Source organism: Mauremys mutica, chromosome 3, assembly GCF_020497125.1.
Source record: "Mauremys mutica isolate MM-2020 ecotype Southern chromosome 3, ASM2049712v1, whole genome shotgun sequence".
NCBI lineage: Eukaryota > Metazoa > Chordata > Testudines > Geoemydidae > Mauremys > Mauremys mutica.
The window spans coordinates 120,915,475-120,934,387 of NC_059074.1; the positions used below are offsets into that span (position 1 = coordinate 120,915,475).

At 44.7% G+C, this 18,913-nt stretch overlaps 1 protein-coding gene across 6 annotated transcripts in view; it reads left to right on the plus strand.

Moving 5' to 3' along the window:
• The first annotated feature begins 2,759 nt into the window (after positions 1–2,759).
• The window catches only part of MAP3K4 (mitogen-activated protein kinase kinase kinase 4), a 165,595-nt gene continuing 149,441 nt past the window's right edge, over positions 2,760–18,913 (plus strand). For 5 of the 6 annotated variants that reach the window (XM_045010679.1, XM_045010682.1, XM_045010680.1 and 2 more), the window contains exon 1: positions 6,957–7,190. In XM_045010679.1, the coding sequence (XP_044866614.1) occupies positions 7,099–7,190 (92 nt within the window). In that variant the 5' untranslated portion in view covers positions 6,957–7,098. Of the gene's footprint in view, positions 2,854–6,956; positions 7,191–18,913 lie in introns of those variants that run through there. The other variant, XM_045010684.1, reaches the window with a different exon arrangement.

Sequence of the window (18,913 nt, forward strand, 5' to 3'; positions counted from 1 at the left end):
TCACACATACTAAATTAACTTTCAACACTTCCATCTGTAGCCTGTATATTTGGATCTGCAATTACCAATCATATCAGTGTAGCATTATGACACAAATACATAGAGTAACAAAGTTAAAAGTAGCCACTTGCTTTTTAATTAAAAAAAAACTGTTTACCATCAGACATAACTTAGTAAAATCCTCCCAAACGTATATGTGTTATCCATCATTTAAGGGACTGAACATCATCAAAAGTATTTCACTTTCTAGCAATAACTGTAGAATATAGCTATGAAAGGTAGGCTCAGGCTATATAGCATTTTAATATCAAAATTTAACAATGCTCATTAATATCAGCTTTCAAAAACCTCTTTGGTTTTTGTGTCAAAGAAAACATGGTCAAACAGTAACACAAACATTACATATAGCAGAGCTACAGTAGATAATGCTAATTGTAGAACCATAAGATGAACAATAAAGTTGGGTGCCTTATTCTGATTATCTTCCACTCGTTTCTACATAATGTACAATTAGCTCTCAAGTGTGACAGACTTTTAGGAGTCTGCATTGTGACATCTGCCAAATACTTATCAAAGCACCTGTGTAACTTTCTCCTGCAAACCTCAGCATAAGGATTCAACACCCTTTAGCTGGCAGTGCTGTGTCCCAAATTATGCTGAGTATCTCTTACACACCTGGAGGAGTGAAGTTAATTCTTGGCCTGCTATTCTTCTCTTTCCATGTCTAAGAGTGACTACACACACCAAATAAAACAACCTTAGACTAAGATGAACTTTCATATGGATTTCATATACATGGACATGATAGCAGATGTCATCTGAGCATGTTCCAATGTGATATTTTTCAGCCACATATAGCTTATCCACCCAATTCTTTTCAAATTGATCATAGATTTACCCCTCAGCTAGAACTATTTCCATGTCAGTTTTTTATTTTTGTTTGTAGATTAATAGCTATTTAAAGCTGTTGGTTTTATTTATGATATAATTTCAATGAGATGATCATCAAAGAACTAAATTTCGTTTCCAAATTCCAACACTCACTCTACAACAATGAACAACTATAGTGGAGGTATCTTGATTAGCAAAACTTGAACAAATTTTCCCTTTTAAAAAATTATTTATGGCTGAATACAAGCCATATATGGCATTCATTGTTGTGTCCCCATACTTCTCACACCTGCCCACTTTTTGTTTGCACTCTGGATGCACTTGTTATGATTTAGGTTCCATTTCTTAAGTAGGTGCAGGTCAAATGAGTTGATGGAGGGAAAGTAGTGGTACTTTCCCAAGCTTTGCGCAAAAAAAATAAAGTTGCACATGCAAACCGAAGTCCACTCTCTAGTCACATGAGATGTAAAAATGGAGATGTCACACAAAACAGATTCTGATGATCTTCACAATATGACCCTCCCTCTCCTTTCTGGCTTGCTCTGATCATCTGTGAAACAGTTAACAAGGTTGTATCTAAATCACAGTTGTTATGCTTCATAATCAGCACTTCATTAAGATAAATAGAGGGTGTTCACAACTCTTTTGGAGCTTGCTCAAATAGATAGCACTGCACTGGTTACACATGGTTCACATTCTGAAGGTTATCTTTGTAACCATCTGGAGACCTGGAAAAAGGGAGGGTTCAGAAAACCCCGGGTGTTCAGACTGCAGGAGACCATGTAGGATGTCAGAGAGAATCCTGCAATTGTGTTCACAGAACTGTGTAATCAGGTAGACATATTCAACACAACTAGACATAGGCCATGCCTACAAAAGATATGGTTTCAGTCAGATAAAGGGGCAGGGTAGGCCACAATTCAATATGCTCTAATGCTGAGATCCAGAGGATGTTTAAACAGGCAATCACTGCAGTGCATACATTGCTGCTGCAAAATGGAGCAAAAAACAGTGCAATGAACTTGGTCCTATGTATGGAATCCTATCCTGCCATGTCAGGATGATGATACCCAAAGCAGAATAGCTATCAATGTTTTACTGTACAGGCAATGGGCCCAGGGCCAGAGTTTTGCCCATTAAGATCATGCCACTTCACCCACCACCAAAATTCACATGCCTCCTACATGGGTCATGCAGGCATATTAATGGCATCAGCAACCCTGCACAATCACTATTTAGTACAGGAAGTAGAAAAGAATACCTTATCCAGTTGAAGTGGCAGGGCAATAATCCTAAGAATGTTTCTGACCTCATGTTACTATTACTAACAAATGCTCCTATAATAGAGATGACTTAATGGCACCAAAGACCAGCATGATCTGATATGCAGAATGTGGGCTGACAGTGTTTAGACAGAAATGTCAAGTTGACTGGCTCCTATTATAGCACAGCTGTTGAATGCTGCAGCTGAGCATGGTCTAGCTCTAGCAGCTATTAGAAAGGCTGCTGCAGTGAATGAATCACAGGGCTAACAGCTGATTGAGCAGACGTGTATACAAGATGATGCCTTAATTTCCCACAGAGATTCACACATTAAATTATAATTATTCCATGCTGCAGATCGAGGTTTATTTCTTAAAAAGAGATCCTCTGTTGTGCTATGATTGAACTATAACTACTATGAAAAAAACATAACCATAGATGGGAGAATTCACTAGTTTTCACCTGGAAATTTGTCTTGGTTCCCTGTTTGGACTCTGGGACAAGACAAAGATCTATATAACAGATAACTACTGTCAGATGAGGTTTACTAGTTCTCAGACACAGGTATCATATATCCTGTACTACTCCACTGGATCATAGAAGAGCTGTTTTAATGTCTGACCAAGGAAATATGCAAATACATTCTTCCGGAGTCTTAACTAGATTTTGCACTTCAGTGCTTTCTAGTGCCTAATGAAGGTAGGATTTTGTTTAATTTACTTTGTTTCCAGTTTTTTAAAACTTATTTATTGTGATTCTCTAATAATAGTTGAGTCGAAGATAACTAAACCCATGGTCACTCTTATTTTCCTGAAAAAATGTTTTTCAATGCATACATGAAATGTTCATGAGATAAAGCCTGACATTAGTCTGCGGTAAGTGCATTTGGTTGAGGTATAAGTCTTACCTTCCTGTGAATAACTGACACGGAAAATGAAATAAATGTTTGAACCTATGACCATGTTCAACTGAAGAAGTCTAATAAAGGTATTCTTTGATATTACTTGTAGCCATCTAGTTGCTGGACATATATATTTTTTCTTTTTTAACTGTTTCTTTATTAGTATTTGTTGTAGATAAAGCAAACACTTCTGGATAATGTATTTTATTAGATATAACAAAACCATAGACATGTAGGCCTAGCTAATGTGTGTGATGGAATGGGGAGAACTGACCCTATATGCCCTTAATACAATGGATTTAAAAGAGCACTCAAGGTAGAAATTCAAATAGCTATTCTACAACTATGTCCCTACTTTTGTTACTAAAACAGTGTTGCCAACTCTTGCAATTTCATCTGAGTCCCACAATTTCGGTATATTTCTTAAAGCCCCAATTCCGGGGAATGAAGAGATTGCATGAGAATCTCCACATTTGTTAAGATAAGTTTCTATCCCTCATAGTTGCAGAGAAAAGTTGAAAACACGAAGTAAGTACACCCTAAAAGCTCAAACAAGAAGGCAAATAAAAACCTTAAATTTAGTATTTTTTTAAAATCATAATTTTTAAGCCAGTCATGATTGGGGCGGCGGGGGGGGGGAAACTAACTCATTATTTTTGAATGCTTGAGGCTGGCAATAGTGCAAAGAATACCTTAACTGAGTAAATTGAGAGAGATTAAAAATCTAATTTACGGTTCTCTATGCTGTTTGTTTCCTTTTTGCACTTCCTTCTGCACCAACAGTGAAACCAGACTGGTCAGTTTTACTTGTTGGCCCTCATACATTAGTACAATTATATGTTGTGTCTGGAATCACAAACTAGCAGGGGGCACATTTTGAATTAAAAGGAGAGAATATTTGTGTTGAAAAAAGTCATTAATATAATCTTATTCATATTAGGTTCTGCAAAACCTTGTTTTTTAAAAGCAAGCAAACAAAAATCAAATGTGAAGCCTAACTTATCTATAGATTTCATTGCTACATAGATCTTTAGGTCACTAACTATGCTACATATCATGGCAGAGTGTAGATATACTTAATGGCCACCTGTATGTGAAAAAATTCAAGGAACTCCATGCCCTTACCGCTTGAGCTAAAAGAGAATATCCAATAGGCCACACACCTTGTTTTGGGTGGAGGCCACCAAGAACATTGCACACACCAGGGGCTCCCTGCATTCCCCCCCACACCCTAAGTTCCCTTTAGGCCACCCTCCTATCCCCCTCTATTTAAGCAACTCTCTGGAACCCCCACCTCCTCCCTCATGCAAGGGACTCTGTGTGCATCCCCATTTCTCCCTTCTCCTCTGTGCCAGGGGTTTTGTCTGGTCCTATGTCCGTCTCAGACAAACAGAGAAATATAATCACTCAAGTTGAGTGTGAGATCCCACTTTACTTGACCACTCAGCTGATGCAGTAGTATATCCTCTGCAGGCCTCCCACAAGCATAGTCACAACATGATATCATCTCCATGGCAAAAAGCATCAGAAATTTTTACACTAGATAATAAAATCAGCGTGATTCTAGTAGACTATTATGGTGCTTGCTGAGAAACTCAAACTTCCACAGTGACTGCTAAGCATAACCACATCCTTGCCGGACAAAAAATACCCAAGGTGATGGTATCAGACAATGATACCACAATAGACTTCACAAAAATTCCAACAGTTTATATATAGCTACGATTTTTGTCACACATCTAGTTCTTGCTATCTGCAGCAATCAAATGTACATATTGAAAAAATAGTACAGCTTGTGAAGCAAGCAATGTGGGAGAGACCCATACTTCCATTTAGAGTATATGCATTTCTATATACTGGATAAAAATAAGGTACTTATTTATTGGGTAAATAGGGTCAGATTTATAATGTCAATTTCTTTGCTTTTCAGTGCTTTGGGTTTTGTTAATGACATAAATTTGAGTTGTTACGTGACAGACACCTGGCTTTTGAAACTGTTTTTTGTTTCCAGATTTACATATTTGAGCCAGAGATTCTTTCACATTCATTCACTTCAGTACTGCTTTTGTTAACTGTATCATTTTACTTCAGATAGTACACAATGTGCACAGAAATAATAATAATACTGATAAATGCAAGTCTGCATAAATCCATTGATCTGGCTCCTCACATTTGGCATTGGCTATTTAACAAAGCTGATACATTTATATTAGCAATATCTTCTGGATTATTAATGTTCCAAATCAATTTTAATACAACACAGAAAAATTCTTACTAAAAATAGTATACTGCTTAACTGTGATTAACAGGTCAAGTATTTTAAACATGCCGAGATATTTCTCTGACTCACAGGAACATGTCAATAATTTTATATCAACTAAGAACCTGTTGTAGAGTCTGGTGCAATATTTGTAGGATCATAAATAGATTTGCACATCTGGTGTATGGTTACTTTCATGGAGGATCTTGGCATAAAACAGACAGTGGCTGTGATTCTAATCCCTTATTTTTTGTATTTCATCCTACAAAGAAATATAACATATACCTGTACCACACTGATATTATACTTGGTATAGGAAGTGGAGATGGCGATACAATATGTAGCACTCTCTAAATCAGTGCTAGGGGGCGCTGCTCTGCTTTCATTATAATTACATGTAACAATGAAGGCTTGACCACCCAGAGTGATGAACCATCTCATAGTTCTCTAAATGGTAAGGGTGTTAACCTATGTATTCTAGCCAAGTTCCAGTTCAGGAAATTGCATTTTTCCTTCCATCTGTAGTTGCAAATGGATCATGTGGTTCTACTTCAGTTTTTGTTCGAAATTGGTGGATAATTCTGCAGTGGGCTTTATATATAGCTACAGAAGTGGGGAGGGGCTGATACCATCTACCAAACCTGGTGGGAGGTGGTCCTTGAAGTGCATATGTGCTTAGCCAGCCTACTGTAAATTTCTCTGACAGCCAAAAGCTGTTTTAAAAAGCAACACCCCCATCTCCACCAAGGCCACTAGAACAGTCAGTTTTCAGGGTCACTTCATGTGTTTGTTCCTGGACAACTCATTGAGTGATTCCTATCCCTGCCTCCCAAGGCATGGGGAGAGAGCTTAATTAATGTTCCCAACATCCATTGTCTTTCTTAAATGAAAGTATGCTAACACTATGTCCTTGGTATTAATTCAGTATCACCATCCCTACTGGTGTTAAAAATAAGTCAGACCCTTCCCCCAAAAAATCTTAAGATTGGCTGAAAACTCATGAGATTTTACAAAGTAATGCAGGGCGGGTTCGTTTTATTTGACTTCTGGCTTTTCAATCTCAGGGTTCAGGTTTCAGGCTTTTCTCTGTAACAGGGAGAGCTAGAAACGTCCTTTGCAAATAGCAGAGCTGAGCGTGTCCCCCAGCTCCTGACCCAGAGCTGCAGCCTGCGCGCCTCACCCCCCCTTGCCAGGGCTGCCCAGAGGATTCAGGGGGCCTGAAGCAAAGCAATTTCAAGGGCCCCTTCCATAAAAAAAAGTTGCAATCCTATAGAATACTATATCCCCGTGGGGGCCCCTGTGGGACTTGGGGCACACTGCCCCACTAGCCCCGCCCCCCCGGGATGGCCCTGCTTGCCAGAGCTGGGACCCGAGGGGGGAGGTTAGGCGTAGAATGTGGGTCAGGGAAAACAAACAAAGAACAACGTATTAATCAATGACATCATCATCTCCCCCCTCCCCCCCCGCGCGGTGCCCCCAGCCCTAGGGACGCAGGAGGCCCTTTGGCAGAGGCTAGTGACAGGTCTGACGCCGCCCCGCCCCCGCTTCTCTCGCAAGGGGAGGCGCGAGCGCCTGTGGTTTGTCATGTCCCTCGCCGCGCGCCGTAGCGCTGCTCCCGGCTTCTGCCCCCTGAGACTGTTTGCAAGATGGCGGCCGCGCGGGCGGCTCTTCGCGGCCGGATCCCCGCAGCCGGGTAGAGACGCCTCCCGCACCTCCCCCAACGCTGCTCCGCGCCGGGCTGCAGACAGGGGCCTGCTGCCGCCATGCCGCCCTCGGTGCATGCATGAGACACGTCGCCGAGCTGCTCCCTGCTGCTGCCGCCGCCGCCGCCATGGAGGAGCCGCCGCCGCCGCCGCCGGGGCTGAGCCCGGGGAGGTCAGTGACGGGTGCTGCCAAATAGCGAGCCAGGCACAAACAGGGGCCCGGCCCGCCCGCTGCCACATAGTGAGCCAGCGCCTCTTGGCCGCACCGGGTCTCCCTGCTCAGGCGCCCCCCGCCCCGTGATCAGCCCGGGCGGGGCAGCCGCCTCTCCCCGCGGGAGCCGCTGGGGCGTGGATTGGGGGGCTCCCCGCCCGCCCGCGTCTGGGCGCTTCCCAGCGAGCGGCGCCCGCAGCCCCCCGCATCCCGCGGCGCCCTCACGTGCAAACCGCGGCGCGCACCCGGCTCGCGTGGCTGCGCTGGGGATCTTCTCCCCTTCGGTGGAAAAGCCGCAGCTGCTGCTGCTGCCGCTGCTTCAGCCCGTCTGCAAACGGCCCCGGAGGAGAAACTCTGTAGACAACAAATGTCTCGCGGCGGCTGCGGGGAAATGCAGCACTTTGTGGGTAGATCTGTGAGCGTTAAACACGCACCGGAGCAGCAGGAGAGGGTGATGGTTTTGCATTCACTAAAGAAACAGGCGTCCCCGTTCCCATGTCCCCCCGAAGAGCTTTACAAACTGGCAATATTTCATGGAGGTGGCACATTCCCTGAGATCAGAAAGGAGAGGAAAAACCCATTCAAATCACTTCAGTTTTTCAGTGAAGGGGGCACAGGGTGACCTATCCGTGCCGACCGAAATAAAGACATGCAAGAAGATTTGGGGGTTTTGTAGCAGTTCTGGATAAGAATAGGTAGTTAGATCTCTCTGGCTCTTAGAGAAAACAGCAGTGTCGCAGAGCAAGCACCTCTTTCTTAAATTATTGCTTTTGGCAATGTTGTAATAGATAACTGTGATAGAAGAAAACATTATCTACAGTTTCAATCTTCTTGCTACTACCTCTGCCCCCTGAACATGCTGAACTCAAACTGACTTCTTGCAAGTCTCCATCTCAGCCCCACCGAGAGATGAGGATGCAAATAACGTAATGGTTTAATGATTCCAACTGGCTGCAGAACAGTTGCATAACTTCAAGTTATTAATTCCCTAGCAATTATTTCTCTCTTTAAAATAACATCCTGTTGATTACATTACTTCTCACCAGGAGGCACGCAGGAAACATTCTTTTAAAACACTTCAAGTGTGCACAATTAGTAACATAAGGGGAAGAGTGAGGCACGCTCCATGTCAGGTGCACTGTAAAGAAGAACTAGGTGCAGTCACATTCATGAGATCCTTCTTGGATATTGCTAGCGACTCTTTTATTACTGTAATGTGTTGAGAGGGACATGGTTATTTACCCTTAGATATAGTTTGGACTAAGGCTATGAAGTTGGATCGCAACTAGTTGGATTTGCTTTAATATCTTTAAAGTAAAATAATAAAAGTTGTCATAAAAGCCTGCTATTGTTAATATGTTGTTAACTTTGTGTCTCATACTAATTTACATTGACATTAATAGGAATATTAGTTCCCCAGTTTATTTTCAGAGGTCTTTTAATAGTAGCAGTTTAGAGTAAGCAAAAAAAAAACACTTAAAAACAAAACTGGTATAATCAAGACCACAAACTAAGAGACAGTCAAATTTAGTGTCTTCATGTACAGTAGATTACTTTTCCACATGAACAGAGCATGCCCATGAATTTCCTGCTTAAGGTCACTTCTGACCTCTGGTGGATCCTGCTTATTAAAATCCAAAGTTTATGTGAGTTGGATGTGGGTGTAGATAGTGTGATGACAACTATTTCAACAAATTAAAATTAAATACTTAAATTATTTTTTTTCAGAGTGGGTAGGAGGTGTCTCAAAACAATTGGGTATTCTTAGATTGTATAGTGCAATTGCCTGTTCTCCACTGTAATTTACCTCCATATGAACTGTAGATACGGACTTAACTTTACAGTAAAATGATTTCCATGGTTCTATAGGGAATTTGTGCTTATTTTTAAAAAATGAACAGAGGACGCTAAAGATTTTGTAGCAGAATTACAGTGGATTTAAACATTGCTGGTACATTTAGACCTCAATCTCACAATCAGATATATGTGGACAGAACCTTGTTGAAGTTGGTGAGACTCTGCACAGACTCAAGAGTCTGCCCATATGGATCTGATTGGAGCCTTTGGTTTTGAAAACAAGATATTTTAAATCAGTGCCAAATTTTGTGTTTAAAATGTAGGGTTTTCTCTAGAATATTTGAAGGTCACTTGATGACATATGACACAAACTGAGAACTTCTAGTCCAGTTCTAAGAGTATGAAGATGCTCTCTTACTGTTATTACTGGTCCTTCAGGTTTGTGTTGAGGCACATTTCACTGTTGTTGCTTGTACTGTACTCTCTTTTGGAATAAATAATGAAGTCAGGCTCTATGCATTTTTCATAAACAATACACTTGCATTTATAAAATAAAAGTTGACCCGTTTTGTCATTGTGAAACATTATTTTGGTCTAGCAAATTACCGAAATAAATCAAGGATTCCATAGCTTGTCAGAGCGTAATTTTAGCAATATATTTATTGGATTAAGATAAGCACACAGTGCAAAGTCACATTTTGTTTGAATTACATAAGATCAGTTATTACTACAAGATACTCCAAAATATTTGATTGAAAATCCTTTTCCAAAAACACAATTTCTCCCAGCTCTTCTCCTTCTTCCTCAAAAATACCACTCTCCCCCTCCCCTTCAGAATAAAGAGTTTTTGAGCAAGAGAAAAATTGAATGCTGGGCAGACTGGAGCACTTAAGGGCATCAAGTGAAATCATGCTGCTAGTGGGGTTTGGGCAGGAGTTCATATGTGGTGGCTTTTTTTTTTTTTTTAAGACAAATGAAATATGATTGCATTAAAGTTTTAAAGGTAAAAGGTGTGCATACTTATATGAATGAGAATACTTGTTCAAAGCATTCAATTGCTTAGCACTTTTTGATAGTTTAGAAGCTTTGGCTGCAGGTGTTAAACTGTTAGGCCCCAATTATCACGTGTGTCCAAAAACTGCCTGGCACAAAATCCAAGATAGAGGAAAAGGTGTCCTTTGTTCACCTATACTTTCTTGATTTGTGTGCCAGTTTGGTCCTTGGCAAAGGGGAGAACAGCCTTAGAGATTCCCTAACTTGCACTTTGTTGTCTGTAGCCCTCTTTTCTCATGTCACAGCCCTGGTGCAAGGATTTGGGATTGGGGGGAAAAGCAAGGAATAGGGCTGCCAATGAGGCATCCGAGAACAGTTGTGCCAGCTATGTACCAGGTGGAGACTGGGAAACTTCCCAGTGACTGATCTGCCAAATTTTTTGGCCGTAGGGCAATGATGAATTGAGTTCTTAGTCTCTTGGGGAATCTAGTGTTTTGGGAAGTCCAGTGTGTTTCATGAATTGAATTCAGTACATTTCTCGTGCTGATAAACTACATTTGTAGGACTGATAGTACATCAATAGTGAAAAGAATATAAAACTAATTTTTTATCCCCAATTATATTTTCAAGTGGAAAATTAATCTGAAAGAGCATCATCTCTTATTTTTCATGTATTTAAAGAGAGAAAAAATACTCTACGTTTATATACCATAGTCTCTTGTTTACATGTGCGAGACTGGGATCAATGAGTGACTGTCCACACACACACACAGACACACACACACACGGAGTGCTATGTGAGATGTCTTTGGCATTCATAGCAACAAGGATTAGTTTGCAGAGCGTGGCTGCTTCAGTTGTTTTCATGGTTGTTAATTAGTGCTTTCTGTGTCAAGGTTGGCTTTATTGTTATGTAAGCTGGTGATGTTGGCCCTTGTGGAATGCAAGCCATGCTTTTGTGAAACACAGATCCACTGACTATAAAAGGAAAAGATTGGGGGTATGCTGGTAATTTTTAATCTAATGAGTAGTAACCGGGACAAACGCTGCAGAAGGTGCGGATACGTCGCCGAGACCCTGCCCCACGTCCTGTGCAGCTGCAAGCCCTGCACCCGTGCCTGGCAGCTCCGCCACAAAGCCGTCCAGGACCGCCTGGCGAAGGCCGTCGACCCGCGCCTGGGAGAGATCGCCGTCAACCGCACCGTCCCCAGCACTGGCAGCCCGCTGCGCCCGGACATTGTCGTCACGGATGAGGATCGGAAAAAGATCATCCTCATCAATGTGACAATCCCGTTCGAGAATAGGACCCCGGCCTTCCACGAAGCCCGAGCCCGCAAACTCGAAAAGTACGCTCCCCTGGCCGACATCCTGCGGACAAAGGGCTATGTGGTATACACCGACGCTTTGATCATCGGGGCCCTGGATGCCTTTGAACCCCTGTAACGAGCGCGTACTGAGGACCTGCGGGGTAGGCTGTCGCTACGCGCGGCTCATGCGACGTCTAATGGTCTCGGACACTATCCGGTGGTCCCGGGACATTTATACAGAGCACATCACCGGCCACCGCCAATACCGAGAGTGAGCCGGCATGACTTCGCGCACCCGCAACGAGGAAGAGACCTGAAGACTTCCTCTGCTGGACCTTATCCCCTGAACCCACCGAACTGAACTCCACCATATGAGGGTCATCCTATCCTCATTACTCGGCCCACTTATTTATGCCTATGATTACCTGTAATTCCTGTATGAGCGATGTACCCTCACTGCTTGCTGACTGTACCTTGATTCATCCTTCTTCAGCCCCCCCCCCCCCATTGGGGATACTGCAGACTGTATGTGTTATGCGCTATCCAGTGTCAAAATACTAACATCCCCCTATACTCTGTATAGTACCCCCGATGACTATTAACTGAATTTTCAAAGCTCTGTATCATTTACTTTTAAACATTTTGCTAATTTCACAAATTGCTCCCTTGAAAACTGCAAATTTTAAAAAGTTCCATACAGACATATCCTGTGAAATATTTTTATACTAACTTTAAAAATTCATAACTTGCCCCTGCCCTGCCTCTTCCCACCCCTTCCTTGCTCCCACTCCAACCCCTTCCCCTAAAACTCCACCCCAACTCCGCCCCCTCCGTGCCCCCAGGGGGTGCAGCAGGGATGCAGGGTGCAGCAGAGGATCAGGGTGCAGGGTGAGGTAGGGGGCTCAGGGCAGTGGGTTGGGGTGCAGGAGGGTTGTGGCAGGGGGTCGGGGTGCAGGATGTGGCAAGGGGCTCAGGGCAGGGGATTCGACTGCAGGAGGGGCTTGGGGGTGGGCTCTGGCCCGGCGCGCACCGGAGCCAGGGCAGGCTGCCTGCCTGCCCTGCCCCTGCTCCGCTCCGGGAAGCGGCTGGAACATGGGGGAGCAGGGGCACAGGGATGTGTGTGTTGCTGTTGCTTCAGGCACCGCCTCCAGCATCTCCCATTGGCCGGAAATGGGGAACTGCGGCCAATGGGAGCTGCTGGGGACGGTGCCTGAAGCAACATCAGCACACACCCCTGTGCCTTTCCTCCCCCAGGTTCCATCTGCTTCCCGGAGCGGAGCAGGGGCAGGGCAGGCAGGCAGGCGGGGAGCCTGCCCTGGCTCCGGTGCGTGCCAGGCCAGAGCCCGCCCCCCCGAGCCCCTCCTGCAGTCCGAGCTTCCTGGAGCAGTGCGGGGGCAGGGCAGGCAGGCAGGGATCTTGCCCTGCCCCCGCTGCGCGTTGGGCCGGAGCCGCTCTAGGTAAATGCTGGGGGAGTGCCGGGGGGGCCGCGAGGAGCTTGCGGGCCACAGAAAATAACCTCATGGGCTGCGTGTTTGAGACCCCTGATCTATACACTGCAGAGGACAACTACCTATGTATGAGCTAGAAGCAGATAACATCAATTTTTATTTCGGTTGATTTCTTCTGAGCAATGCAAGATTTGCTGCGAACCAACAACAAACAATTTCATTAGCAACGATGGATCCAGTATAGCCCGAATCCCAGAGACCTGGCTAGATGATGATGCAAGTCCTCTGCCAACCCCGTTATTCCCTACACCAAATTTCAAAGCCTCCTAAAGGACAGCAGCACCCCACCCAGAGAATGAATTGAGGAACTGGTGAATCATTATCATTGTATACTAATTTCAACCATTGACAGGTTGGCCCCCAGATGGCCCATTCTTAACCATCAACGCAGATCTCCTTGGTTTTCTCACACCCTGCGCTAGATTAAGAGAAGGAGGTGGAAAATGAAGATTAATACAGACAGAATGAAACCAAATGAATTCTTCTAAGTCAGTGCTGCGTCTGTATTACAGGCCAATAGAACCTTCCTTTTAAGTTTCCATTGAATCTTCCAAATCCTGCCCCAAGAGCTGTCCAGGGTAGTAAACTGCATCATTTCTTCTGAATGTCTACAGCTTGCACAGCGTACAGAACAGGAACGGTCATTGTACTTAGCGGAAGAGATAATACACATTTGAGAAAGTCTGGGAAGCAAGCAATCTTGATCCGCCCTGTCTGCTCCCATCAACCAGTAGCCTGTCTGCATTCCCAGAGTCCAGTACATTCATTCAGCCAGAAATTCTGGATACAGTAAAGGAGCCTCGACTCTGAATGAACCCTGTGAATCTGACCCAGGCCTTTCCTGGCTTTTGAAGGAGAGACATGAACAACAGGTGCCACACATTAAGAAATGCACCCTGGATGCATATAGAATAGCCAGCTACTGCCCAGTATCAAACGTCCCGTTCCCATTAGCCAAAGGCCAACTTCAAGCTCATCTAATTGTGCTGAGTCTAGGTTATAAGCATTAATCTGGATTCAGGCCCACATGGAACTGAAACCGCTTTAGTGGCACTGATGGATGATCTCCTACTGTCAAGGGGTAAGGGACTGACATCCATTCTCATACTTCTGAACCCAACAAATAGTGACGGGAAACCACACCTTTGCTACTAAAGCCCTCACTTGTGGAGTCTCACAAGGATCAATTCTGTCTCCAGTTCTATTCAACATCTACATGCAGCCACTAGGTGAACTGGTCATTAGACATGGATTCCAGTGCTAGAAGTATGCAGGTGAAATGCATTTCTACTGCATATGACCACACCACTACTACCAAGATGGCCTAGTGCTTTGATGAAATCAGCTCATTGATGGATAGCTGGTTGAAATTGACCAAGACAGGTGGGCAGAAGATAGCATTTTGAGGAGTTTGCAGTCCTGGTGCAGCCTCCTTCGGTTAAAAGTGCACACCCGCAATTTGGTCAATTCTTTCTGTAGTGTAGGAGTGCTCTTGAGTTCCTCGCTGATGCTAAGCTCTCCCTCACCATTATCCATGAGAAATGTCTTCTGCCATCTCTCATTACCTAGGAGACTCATCCTATCCTAGTGAATGGTGACCTCACCTCAATTATTCATGCCTTCATCACCTCTCTACTGGACTACAGCAATGCAATATACCTAGGCATGAAGCTCTCAGTGCTAAGGGAATGCCAAATAATACAGACTGCTGCAGGATATCTCCTCAGTAATGCTGGCTGCTGTGAACACATCTTCCGCTCCCTACACTGTCTTTCTATAAAATATTTAATCATGTTTAAGGTGCCAGTCCTTTATTCCCCCCCTAAGGTACTGTACTTAATGGCCTGGGCCTAGGGTATCTAAAAGATAGACTAAAACTCTGGGGTGAAGACTGTGATCAGCAAAGTCATTCCTCTGGCACAATGGAACTTTCTACTATAAGCTTGCCTAGGCAAGAGATAGAGCTTTCTCGGGTCCTAGCCCAAAACTGTGGAGTGAACTCTCAGGAACCAAGGACCATCACAAACCTCACCACCTTCCACTCAAAGAGCACGACAGATTTCTTTGACCTTGCTTTCTGTAACATAAACACATAACAACATATGTGTTTAGAGGGGTTTTTTTTAATTCAAAATGAAACACACGAAACACATGAAAACACATCTCCCCCCGAGAGATGAGAACAGACACATGACAGATGTTAGTCATGTTGCTTAATGCACTACTGGAAGGTGCTTAGATATGGTGATTACAGTGGTATAAAAACCCATAGTGTATAGGATAGAATTATATAGGCAGAGTAAATGGTGGTTGTCTTTTGGGGGGGACATGGATTAAAGAGAGATGTGGATCCTTTACAAGTTTTTGTTTGGTTATAGGATGCTTTCTGATTCTGCACAAGAATACATTAGTGCAGCATTGTAAAATCATCATAACAATTTGCAAATCTAGACATGAAACTTGTTTGGCCACTCTTGCTCTCGTAATGAAAAAGCTAATATCTTGGCTGCATGTCAGTTAACAAAAAAGAATAACTAGTGGGCTCATGTGAATGAGCAAGTAGAATTTTGTAAGTTTGGGCTAGAATATAGCAGGGCTTGAAAAAGTCACCATACTTACTAGCCAAAGGATGCAACACAGTGGTACAATTGATGCACTGTCAACTTCAATAACTTCATCCTGGGCATGGAGGGGGAGCAGGAGAGGTGGTAGTTGAAGGACTGAGTGGAGCACAGCTACCAGCTCTGCTCCTGCTGCAGTCCCAGTTGGTGATCCATTTGTGTTTCACCAGCTGATAAGCTCATAGTTTGTTGGAGGAGGATTTGTAGCTTGCAAACCAACCAGCCGAAATCTACCAAAGTTTCAGGCCTTCATTATATGTCAAAAAGAAATGCCTCCCACTTCTCAAAAAAGGTACAGCTCCGTTTCTTTTTCCTTTTTGAAGGATACATTTGAACAGTAACAATTTTATTCAAATGGACTTTTTGTGAAGGAATAAAACTCATAATTCTAAATGTACTCACCTTTACATGAATATTATGCTACAAATGTGGCAAAGCTCAAGCTGGAATTGAAAAAAATATAATCTAAGGGCACGTCTACACTGGCAAAGTTACAGCGCTGCTCAGAGAGCGCCAAAGGGAAACCGCTGTTGTGTGTTCACACTGACACCTGCTTGCGCAATAATGTGTTCACACTTGTGGCGCTATTTGGAGCAGTGCACTCTTGGCAACTATCCCGCAGAGCACCTCTTTCTCTTTTTTCACTAAGACTTGTGGGAAGGCGGAAGGGCTCGCAGGGCATCCTGGGCCCTGTCCCAATGCCCCATGATGCATTGCTTTGCATCCTAGCAATCCCTGTGCTTCCATCTGCATTTGGCGCCATCTTTCAATGGTTTGGGTACTGCGTGCCCTGCCTCTTTCTGGCTGCAGGAATGGATTCCAAGCTGTTGACAAGAATGCTGTTCGCACTAACCAACACGTCACGAGTGGCAGTGGAGTTGTTCCTTAAACTATAAAGGCAAGAGGAATGTGATATTGATCTTGCCACACATAGTAGCTATGACACGAGAATGCTTGTGGCATTCACGGAGGTGCTGACCACAGTGGAACGCCGCCTTTGGGCTTGGGGAAATAAGCACTGAGTGGTGGGATCATATTGTGATGCACGTCTGGGATGATGAGCAGTGGCTGCAGACTTTTGCATGAGGAAAGACACATTCATGGGACCGTGTGATGAGCTTGCACCAGCCCTGCGGCACGTACATGAGAATGAGAGCTGCCCTGCCGTTGGAGAAGCACGTGGCGATTGCACTGTGGAAGCTGGCTACTCCAGACTGCTACCGATCAGTCGCTAACCAGTTCAGAGTGGGAAAGTCGACCATTGGACTGTGTTGATTGAAATGTGCAGGGCCATTAATAGCCTCCTGCTCTGAAAGACCGTGACTCTGGGCAACGTGCGTGATATTGTGGATGGCTTTGCACAAATGGGCTTTCCTAACTGCAGAGGGGCGATAGATGGCACACACATTCCAATTCTGGCACCAGACTGCCTAGCCACTGAGTACGTTAATTGCAAGGGTATTTCTCAGTGGTTCTCCAGGCTCTTGTAGATCACTGTGGGCGTTTCACAGACTTTAATGCAGACTGGTCTGGAAAGGTGCATGATACGCATCTTTCAGAACACTGGCCTGTTCAAGAAGCTGCAAGCCGGGACTTTCTTCCCTGACCAGAAGATCACTGTAGGGGAAGTCAAAATGCCCATTGTGATCCTGGGAGACCCCGCCTACTACTCAATGCGGTGGCTCATGAAGCTGTACATGGGGTAACTTGACAGCAGCAAGGAGCAGTTCAACAACAGGCTGAGCAAGTGCAGAATGACTGTGGAGTGTGCATTCGGCTGTTTGAAAGCCTTCTGGTGATGCCTTTATGGGAAGCTGGACGTGGCCGATGACAATATTTCTATGCTTATAGCTGCATGCTGTACGCTCCATAATATTTGTGAAGGGAAGGGTGAAGGCTTCACTCAGAGCTAGACTGCAGAGGCTTAGCGCCTGGAGGCTGAGTTTGAACAGACAGAGACCAGGGCTATTAGAGGGGCACAGCGGGGGGCCATAAGGATCAGGTATGCTTTGAGGCAGCAGTTTGAAGCTGAAAGCCAGTAATATTTTTGCTATGCTTGGGATTGCAGTGCTTGTAATGCTAGGTGCACATGATGCAAGAAGGGCCTTAACATAATTGTATGTTGCTTTGTGGAGCTCTTTTTGCTTTCACTTAATAGAATAATAATTGCTTTCAAACAAACACAATTCTTTTATTGAAAGACAACAACCAGAGGAGAGAGTCAAACAAAAGAATTCATCAGGGAGATGGATGGGAGAATGGAAGGTCTCAAGAGGAGGAGGGGTCCCAGGACGGCTACAGATTTGTGTATGTCCAGGGATCATACCCAACCTTCTCTTGGAGCACGATGCAGCGGGGGCTGTACTTCAGCAGGGCCAAATTGCAGATGGATGGATTTTGAATGCACTGGATATTGGGAGTACACACTGCTGGACTGTGAGGAAGGAGGAGTGGAATGCTGCAGGTAGAGTGTGGAGCCAAGAGGTTGATAAGAGTGTGGTGGTGGTGTGGGGGGGTCGCATGGGAAAGAGTTTTGCGACAGTGGCTGCAGGGGAGGGCAGGTGCGGAGCTGCTCAGTTTGAAGAACTAGTATCGCCTAGAGCATGTCCGCTTGGTGCTCCATAACTGCTAAGAGCCACTCCGTGGCTTCTTTCTGATGTGCCACGTTCTCCTTTCGTTCCCTCTCCTCGCTGTCCCGCCACTCCTTCAATCCCTTTTTCTCGGTGGCGGAGTGCATCATATTCTCACGCATAAAGTCCTCCTTGGTTCTTCTTGGACGCTTTCTAATTCTTTGCAACCGTCCTGCTGCCGATAAGGGAGGCTGGCCTCCCATGGTCATCTCTGTGAAGTTTAAATGCAACATTTTACAGAAGCAGTATTGTTTGCGACACAGACAACACTGTTTCAGTACTTTAAAACACAGCCAGTACTCACACACCTGACACTAACTGGCTGACCCCAGACAAGCACACATATGCCACAAGACCCCCAAAATGATGAGTAGGGGCAGGGTAGATCACTGTTCTCAGACCTTGCTGTACACTGGGCACGTGGCTCTTAAGCACTTGGGGAGAGCCAGCACTGTACGGGGGGCCTGATAATCATTGCTGTCCCCACACTTTCCATAGGAAGTGATCATTATGGAAGATATCTCGCTTCTGAAAGTGAGCAGGGAATCAAGGGAGGGTCTTCTCCAAGCCTGAGGCTTCCGCCCTGGCCCCTATGCGGCTCACCTGTGTGCCACTATGGTCCCCCCCCCCACTGTGACGGCACAATGGCGAGGGAAAGTTACTGTTAATCGGGCAAGAAACAAAGCAGCTCTGCCGAGGAACATGTGGGAGCGGATTGCCCAGTGTCTCCACGACAGTTTCCTGGAGTTCTCTGAGGGAGGTTCACGTGAAGTGAGGGTTTTGCGACAGTATCAACAGCCTGTTCCGCCGCTCAAACTAGGCATGAGG